Source organism: Silene latifolia, chromosome 6 (genome assembly GCF_048544455.1).
Source record: "Silene latifolia isolate original U9 population chromosome 6, ASM4854445v1, whole genome shotgun sequence".
NCBI classification, from domain to species: Eukaryota; Viridiplantae; Streptophyta; class Magnoliopsida; order Caryophyllales; family Caryophyllaceae; genus Silene; species Silene latifolia.
The window spans coordinates 108620718-108630330 of NC_133531.1; the positions used below are offsets into that span (position 1 = coordinate 108620718).

A 9613-nucleotide genomic window follows, 5' to 3' on the forward strand; every position below is an offset into this window, starting at 1 on the left:
TCTAGACAACCAAAGTTTAATCCTTAGTAGTAATAAACTTTGGACAACTAACTCTTAACCTATTTTGGACAGTAAGCAAAGCTCGAGCATCCACCACATCCGGGCTTAACACCCTAAGAAATAGTCGTGTCTCATTCCTTTGATTCCAGATCAGGTACCAAGCGAACAAAGAAGAGTGTAATGTGCACTGCTTTACGAACCCGCCCACCGTATTCTTCTAATCATTTGTAGTCAAGTTAGTCAGTACCTATATCAATAGCCTCACAAAGAATGCTACTATATATCCACCGACTCTAAATGCAATCCTAGAAGAGATGTAAATGACTTTCAGCATCAAGAGCACAAATACAGCAAACATCATCAATTGAGACCTGGAATCTGAATAACTTCTCTTTAAGCATTAAAACTTGATTTGAGATCAACCAAGCAATGAAGCAATGCTATGTACAATTCTTTTCAAATATGGGTCCTCATGATTCTTATTAGAAGGGCAAATTCTCATAAGATCTCAAGTTCTCAACCCAACTAGTATAAATCATTGTAAGCCGATAGTATTCCAATTAAATTTAAAGTAAAGTCCAACTAAATTTCCAACAAGATCACATTATCTAGGTATCACAACAACCTTATTAGACGAAGAGCATCAAAATTAGCCCTTTTAACGTAAACCTTTTAACTATTACTTTATGTAATAATAGCACTAAGACCTGAAATGTGACTAGATTTAAGGATCTCAACAATTCTGAGATAGAAGAGTCAGCTAGAAACAACTCTAGTAAGGAAGAAATTTGGTGGGAAAAACCTAGAATCGGTTTTCTAAAGCTAAACTTTGACGGATCGAGAATAGAAGGTAATAAAGCTGCTTTAGGATATTCTATAAGAGATCACAATGGTAAAGTTGTTTTGTTAGGAGCAAAAAAGTGCGGATCCAATAGTATCCTTATTGCAGAAGCTCTCGCTCTAAAAGAAGGTATTTTAGCAGCTAAATACTTAGAAATCCCAAAGTTATTTGTTTTTTTTTTGGTCTAAACCATCCGGTAATCCGAACCACATTGGGCCGACTAATTCGGATTTCGGGGCGTGTCCAAGGATTACGGTATTTAAACCCCTCCCAATCGCAGTTGTGGAGGATCGATCCGCAGACCTCCCTACCAAGCGCAGCCCCATGCTACCACTGCGTCAACCAACGATTGGTAATCCCAAAGTTATTTGTGGAAGGTGATAATTTATGTGTTATTAACTCAGTTCGAGGTACTTGGCAAATTCCTTGGGAAATTTCATTTTTTCGATAAAGTGATAATTAAACATTGCTTTCGTGAAGCCAACAAGGTTGCTGACTTCATGGCTTCTATTGGACATTCATGTCCAACTCTTTCGAGGTGGTTTGATAGTCGGTGGCTTCAACTTACCTCCCGATATGTTGGTCCTACCCTGAGGATCAACCTGGTTTTCTTTCCTAAAAAAAAAAAAAAGAAAAAACGTAAACCTTTTAACAAATAGCCAAAGCAAAACTGTCGGAAGTTTGATTGTTTGTGATCAGAACTGTCGAAGAGGTCCAGCTTTTTGCCTATTATCACTCATGGAGAAAATCTATCGCCATACATCACTATCGAAAATGTGAACGCTAAAAGTAGGCAAGAGTATAATCATACTTGTGAATATCACTAGTATTTCCTCAATCTTCATACAGGGCACTTGAACACCAAATGTAGAATTTTACAAACATTTTACAAATGACTGATGTAATTTTCGAACAATACTCAATGTCTATATGCCTCTCAGAACAAAATAACCAAGGGTTGTCTATAAGAAGCACGAGACTACAACAAATGAAATCATAGAGGACGAAATCCTCGCCCAAAAGATTTTACACAATGCTAATAACAGAATCATACATTCATCAGGCAGGCCAACGAGGCACACAGTCTTTACACTAGTATTTCACAAGACCACATTTTACCATCATACTTCTCGACTGACCTTCCTAGCAAGAATACATAAACTAAATCCAATAAGTAGATCCTAAATCAATGACACGATTAACAAAATCGAGTCTGCATAAATGCATATATGCAAATGAACACCGGTTCATTCAACAGGAGGTCAAACCTCAGTTTCCTGTTCCTGGCTATCTTTGTTGTTGGAGAAGAGTTCATAGGAGTTGCTCATATTTGAGCCCAATTTGGGTAGGTTGCGTTCAATGAGCTCAACCCCATTTCATGAACCGAACCGAATTGAACACCAAGCCATGTAACATTGGGTCAAACACAAACCTAAACTGCTACCTCAGCACCTAAATTCAAAGAACCATCCTTCATAAGCTTCAAGCTGAGATTATTAAACCGTCCTCTTGAATAATGTCGAGAAGCTTTTCTCCAATCGGTTCCAGTTTTCATCATTGCAACAAACTCGTCGTAGCTAATTTTCCCGTCCTGAAGAGTATGGATTTCAATTTAGGTATCCATTAGCAGCACTACAAAAGAAGATTGACAAAGTCGATATCACTTACCTTGTCTGTGTCCACCTCCTGGAAAATGTCATTAGCAACATTAACACAATCATCCAGCCCATCTTCCATCAGGGCATTCTGTAGCTCCTCTGGTTCAATATAGCCATTGGAATCCTTATCAAAGTAGGAGAAGGCTTTTTGAAGGTGTTCATCATTGGCCATTTTGTGTAAATGAAGCGAAACTGCAACAAATTCTCCATAGTCCAGTGTTCCTTTTCCGTACGTGTCAACCTGATTGCAATAAGAATAATAAAAAAGACTAGTCCCCTGAATTGTAAATAGACGGCGTAGAGAGAATAAATGGTGGGACAGTAGATAATAACAACTACTTCTAGCACAATTTGTTATTTGTTATTACAGACTTCACTCTTCAAAGAAGCACAGTTTAAGAGAAAAAAATTTCATATTTTTGCGATCATGTTGATTGTGAGGTAAGCAGATGATTTCATGGTTCACTAATGCTAGACAGGCTCACTGCCTCACAGTATTGCATATGCAATTGATAAAACGTGATTAAGAACATCATAACACATTTTCTCACTGACTAAAAATCAAATGTAGGTGGTAAAGCCCTACCAACTTCGCTATTGCTTTAACAAATAGAGGCGCAAATGTGCAATCACAAAATGTTTTTAGAGAAATTAAAAATAACAAGAAAATTCTCAATACAGCTGTCATGGTTAAAGTCTCATGAAGTTGAGTTTAAGCAGCGAGGCTTGCCATACCCTAAACTCTATTGAGGAGAAAGAAACAGAAGCAATGAATCAAATCTCAATCATCAACAAATTAGTATGCATAACGTCAAGTGAAAAGCAGTAATCAAATGGCCATGCACTATCTATCATCTAACCAATAAACAACTCCCACCTGAGCCCTAATAAAAGGAACTAAGTAACTAACACAAGATTCAATCATAACTTGAACATGAATGAGATCATCTATATGCAAGCAAAACAAAAGGTTGGTGCCTCACAGCTTCAATAAGCATCTGCACTTCAGACTCTTCAAGCATAGATCCGAATTTAAGAAGTCCAGCTTTCAGTTCTTCAATGGAAACAATTCCATCATCATCTACGTCTATTCTCTTGAACAGTTCTTTGATATCTTCGACTTCTTGGTTAGATAAAAACTCAGCAATGACCTACATGTCAGACTACCTGTCAATAACACAAACGATACTATAAGAAACCCCAAGAAAGTCAGGAACCAGAAAACCAACCCTCAGAGCTTTCCTCTTGAATCTGTTCATCATGGCAAACTGCTTAAGTCTTGATTTCACAACATCTCCAAGAGGAACATTTGGAGCCTTTTTAGCATTTTGTAACCAGGAATGCTCTGCAATTCATTTAAACAACAATGTACTCACATTAGCCAAACACACACATCTGACTAATGAATTAAAAGCCCAAGAAACAACATCTTTTAACTATGCCATTTACCTAAACTAGTATTGAGTCAAAATCCAAATCATTAATAAACCTTACTACCTGAAAATTTCTAAATCGGTTACGAAAACATATTTACTTATATATTAGTTTCCTTGCATTTTTTTTATAATGTTTTAAACCAACCAATAGTGGTAACAACCAACCACAAACATCATATTAGTCAATTATAAAAGCATCAGAGATTCAGAGCATGATAGTGGGTCCAGCCACACACGATAAAATAAAAACTAAGTCAAATACAGCCACCAATCAATATGCTACTCAAATTTAAAATAAGCAATGATAAAAGCACATGGGACTAATGTGGGTAGCTCTATTTGAGAAATTACCGAGTACTTGTTTTGCTGTTAATCTTTTTTTGGGGTCAGGCTCAAGCATTTGTCTAACCAAACTCTTTGCACAATCTGAAATATTAGGCCATGGATCTCGCTTGAAATCAATTAGGCCACGCAAAATAGCCTGTGCCACACCTTGCTCAGATTCTGAAAAAATGTTCATGCAAATAGATTCAAAGGGTTATACTTCAATGAGATGTCTAACATAGGTAGACAAAACATAGCCACATGATAAATGTTCACAGTTATTCACAAGAGTAAGGGATAACAAAGTGCCGACATGCAAAGCACAACTGCAATAACATTCCATTTGATTTTTGGTGATTAGAGAAATAAATCAATTACCTGCCCAAAAGGGTGGAACTCCACACAACAATATATATAGAATAACACCTGCACTCCATATATCAATTTCTGGTCCATAGTTCCGCTTGAGCACTTCTGGAGCCATATAATATGGACTCCCCACAATTTCTGAGAACCGTTCACCTGAGAATTGACATTGTTGAGAAAACATACAAAAAAGAATTCACTTATGACAAAAGTTCAGAACTTATAGAGCACGTTGAGATTCATTTGAGAATCATCAGATCATAGGAGAAAGAAAATTATAACAAAAGTCTATATAGAAGGATATGATTCTTCAGTAAGGAACTAAGGATATGGTCAATAATCATTTTCAACGAGCAAGATAAAGTATACTTCAAGATGCAGGAATGTCAATTGGTGCATATTTGGCAACTTTGGACAGATAATGATCAATTAGCACCATGCCTCTCTTTTCATATATGGCGTATAAACAAAATATATACTCCCACTGTTCCCTAGTATTCTACCCATTTCATTTTGGCACGGTTCTTAAGAAATAAGACACTTAATTCATCAAGCATGCAACTTTGCAAGTTGCTAGTCATTAACCCAAAACATAATTTGCTCAAGTTAATTACCTCACCCACTCTTCCAGCCTAAACACCTACTATCACCACTGGCCTTCTCACCACCCGTCATCTGAGAACCACACTCCCACAAAGCGACCACCACACTTCCACCAACACTCAACAGACCAACCTTCTGGACCACACACACTGGTGGTCATCCAGGCCATACAACCACACCAGCACCGACAATATAGCAGCAACCACCATGACAAAGACGATGATGACCACAATCAGAAGCGTGCGAGGTCGGTGCACGCGAAAGTGGTGCTAATTTTCAAAATTAATCTTTGTTTCCTTGTACATCTGGGTCTTGAGGTCCGATTGGCAGAGGGAAAAGGTTGGCTTTTCGGTAGCAAGGAAGTCAAACACGGGTGGAAAGAGTAGATGGACGGAGCTAGTAGTGGTTCTTCGCCGGCCGGGGGATGACAGTTGAGGTTGCCAGCGAGTCTTTGGTTCTGTGAAGAGGGAGCAGGAGAGGCAATGGGAATAGGTAGGGGTGTGGGACTGTGGGGGAGGTCAGGTGGCGGCTGCGTTCGTGATGGTGTGCAGGGCAAGGGTGGGGGTAGGGGTGTAATGGAGGCAAAGATGGATGTAGAGGGTGTGCTGGAGGCGAGGGTGGGGGTTATGAAGAGTTTGGGTTAGTGTCATTATAAGCATTAGAATGACAAATTAACATTGTTTTGGTAATATGTATAGCTTAGGGGAGATAATTTGGTGTGTTATTACCTTAATATTTGCCACAAAGGAAAGGATCAAATAGGAGGAACAAAAAGAAAGTCCAAATCAGGAATATGGGAGGAACAAAGTTGGTTGGAGGGAGTAACTATTTGCCAAACAAATGAATGAAAGATAACTAACAGCTTGCTAGTTTCAGTGATATGAAATGCAAACACAAATATCAAATATTATGGACAAAGATACGACTATGATGACAAAAAAAGCATAGTTGACATTTCTAGAGTATACATCGTAAAACATTATGCAGCTATGCACTGTTGGAGCTTTTAAGATAGATATTTTTATTACAAAAAAATAGATCTACTTAAGAAATAGATTATAGTTATAACTTATAGCAGTCTTTGCATATAATTTATGCATTCCATTTAGTCATGTTTTCTGACATGGAGAATGAATGTGCGACTCTCTAGCCCACTTGCATAGACGTTTTTACAGAATAATAAAAAATGCAAACATACACTACCTGCCGGGACATAGGGAGTAGAAAAATCTTGCTCGTTGAAAATGGAAAGACAGGTGTCATAAACTAAAGGGATAAAGTTTCGATCCCAAAGGGAAAACGGAAAGAAAAATTTAACTGAAAGTGCTCTTCCAAGAAAGTATTCAGCAAACGATCCAAGTTTAAGTTAGTGCAAATGCTGCCAATCTGATGGTTTAAGTAGGTGAAGGCATGCAATTTCACATACTTACCCTTTTATTTTCTCTCGCAAATTAAACAACGTAAAACCAACTCTTAAGCAGTTAAGCGATTAGCAACAGCGTATAACTTTACCTACCACATAAGTACTCCTTGATTATAACACTTGCCATTCTGAAGCCTAGAAACCTAGTACTCCCTCTGTCCCGGTCATTTGTTGTCCTTTTCCATATTAGGGTGTCTCAATGAATTGTTGTCCTTTCTATTTTAAGAATGAACTTGATGAACAATTTGATCATTAACACTCAATTTGTTCCACTTGTCATTTAGTAACTGACTCATTTCCCATTCCTTGGTCTTTGTGCCAAAACGAAAGGACAACAATTGACCGGGACGGAGGGAGTATTATATTTCAATGACAAAGTCCACACGTTCCCATCTTACCACAGGGGAATCCCGAATCCAACCTAGTACAAAGACTAATTAAATTAAATGATCATACTACACTCAGAAAGAAACCAAAACACTAAGACACTGACCAGAATACCAATTTCGATTCTCTCCATTTCCTTTTTAACAGTTTAGCTTCCGTCTTGAAAACAATCTAACGACTGCAATTTCAATTAATGGATGATAACATGGCGAGAAATAATGTTTTAAATTGAACCTATTAGAGAAATGGACTCTCCATTTCATTTAGGAAATGGGGAGGATCCTTGCCCAATGTTTACATGTACAGAAACTAACCTAAAACTAACATAAATTGATCGGCCATATCATTTGTTTACCTTTACTTTTGACACTAATGATCAAGGTTCGATGGAGGGATTACTCTGGCTATTGTTTTCGGACCAAAAGTGGGCTAGATTGAAAGTGGAGGGTCATTACTAAGATAAAATCCGTACACAAATGACGGGGAGAGCTTAGAAAAGTACAATGTAGCACCTAACTATCCTGAAAATCGACAATGTACCTGGCTGAAAGAAAATAGACAATCCAAAATCAATAGCCTTTAAAGGTGAATTCTCCTTCTTATTAGCAAACAAGAAATTCTCCGGCTTCAAATCGCGATGAATAACCCCATGCTTATGACACATAACCACAACCTCAAGAATGGTCTTCATGACGGCCGCAGCAGCACGTTCCGTGTAATGCCCACGCGCAACAATGCGATCAAAGAGCTCGCCGCCTTCGCACAACTCCATAACCAAATGAACGCCACTCTCATCCTCGCACGCCTCCTTCAACGTCACAATACTCGAACATTTCGGCAAGTGCTTCATAATAGCCACCTCACGCCTTACGTCATCAACGTCGACTGCCGTACGAAGCTTACGCTTGGAGATTGATTTGCACGCGAGGAGCTCGCGCGTGGCCTTGTCGATGCATAGGTAGGTTATGCCGAATTCACCCCTACCAAGCTCCTTATCAACAAGGTACTTGTCGTCAATGGAGTGATTGCGTACGTCGGGTAATACGGTTATTGATTTTGAGAAGTCGATTTGGTTTTTAGGTTTTTTAGGGTTTTTGTTGTTTTTGTTGTGGTTTGATTTGTTAGACGATTTGACGTCTTCCCGAGCAATTGAAGCCGGAGATCTGCAGCAATTCCCCATTGATTTGGGGATTTTTTTTGAAATTGTGGGGGAGAACCCTAACCCTAAAGTCACATTCTTGAATTTTAAGGTGTATGTAACCAATAATCCAAATACTATGTTGTAGTGTTGTACGTATTTCAGTTTTATTTCGGTGCATAAAATACGTATTTTTGTTTGAAATGGTGTCGGTAGAGAATTTATTTACGAAGGCTTTATTTGATAAAATTAGCCGAAAAGTATTAGGGGCAAGTGCTCGATCGATTAGCATATGTAGCAACGAGCAACAACGTCTAAGAAGGTACGCTCGAGCAAGCATTAGGGCACGTGATCGCTCGAGCAAGCATAATTTTTGATTGAGAATCTCACGATCGAGTAGCCTGAACAAAAGCCAATTACAACATACCGGCATAATCGACATCATATGCATCTCAAACGGGGGTACAATCCAACCGATGTGGTCTATATTTACGCCACTTTTAGCTCCTTATTTACCCCATTTCATTCGCTTATCACCCTTTTTCGAGCGGTTTTCGTTGCTATTTCCTTCCTCTTTGCTACTATATGTGCTTTATTATCGATTTTGTAGGTAAATTATCATTTGGAACTATTTTCCACCGCATTTCAAGTGACTAAAAGGAGGAATGCATGACTTAAAGCATGGAGAATGATAGAAGCGAAAGGAAGAGAGAAACCGAGTAGAATGAAGCGAGATCCGGCCACTTGAAAGGGTGATAATTATCCCCTATGGACATCCTACCATCCTTCTTTATCCGGTAAGATTGGTCTCTAGCGAGAAGGAGAGCATATCGAGGCAAAAGGAGCGTAGAAACAAAGCTACCCGATCGAGACGATTATCGAGAACGTAGCCACTCGTGGGGACGGCCCCTACCCGATCGGGTAAAACTACTAATCCGGATTTTTATGGACTCCGCTCCACTCTTTCTATAGCAATATAAATACCCGCGCATTGTACTTAACAAGTGTGAACCCTTAATTAGAAAACCTTTTTTTTTATAAAGAAAGGACCAATTCGTTAATAAATAGTAATACGACATCTACAACATATGTCAAATTTAACCGGATACAACTCGACTAGAACCAAATAAAATAAAATCTCGTTCAAAGAAATATTTGTAAACTTGAATTGCTCCAACGCACATCCTCTATCATATCACCGCAAACAGCTTTTCACAAGAGGATCATTGAATCTTGAGCCTTGACGAGAGACGATTTCATCTGACCAAATTGAGTGCAACCAACAAATCGACAACATATGTAATACCATATAACGATCCATTACGATATTCCGCATCTTCACCATATAAGGAACGACCAAGGCGCTATTATCTATATTTCCAATAGAACTAAAACCTAGAAAGCCAAGGACTGAAAAAATCTCCGAAAATAGAGACT

The 9613-nt window shown here is 38.6% G+C and overlaps 1 protein-coding gene across 1 annotated transcript; it reads right to left on the reverse strand.

The window, feature by feature from the left end:
• Positions 1-1695: 1695 nt before the first annotated feature.
• Positions 1696-8441, reverse strand: LOC141587089 (calcium-dependent protein kinase 13). Its single transcript, XM_074408509.1, has 7 exons — positions 7579-8441; positions 4638-4781; positions 4287-4439; positions 3729-3844; positions 3483-3650; positions 2510-2740; positions 1696-2432 (listed from the first exon to the last, which is right to left on the reverse strand). The coding sequence occupies exons 1-7, from the start codon at positions 8216-8218 to the stop codon at positions 2274-2276; spliced, it is 1611 nt and encodes a 536-aa protein (XP_074264610.1). The 5' UTR covers positions 8219-8441; the 3' UTR covers positions 1696-2273.
• Positions 8442-9613: the final 1172 nt, after the last annotated feature.

Bases quoted from the DNA above. Each gene is read 5' to 3' on its own strand.
- LOC141587089 (XM_074408509.1), bottom strand. From the start codon at position 8,218: ATGGGGAATTGCTGCAGATCTCCGGCTTCAATTGCTCGGGAAGACGTC. The intron at 3,651-3,728 runs GTTGGTTTTCTG...TCTGACATGTAG, and splicing joins TCAAGAGGAAAGCTCTGAGG to GTCATTGCTGAGTTTTTATC. The intron at 2,741-3,482 runs GTGAGGCACCAA...TATTGCAATCAG, and splicing joins TGCAGATGCTTATTGAAGCT to GTTGACACGTACGGAAAAGG.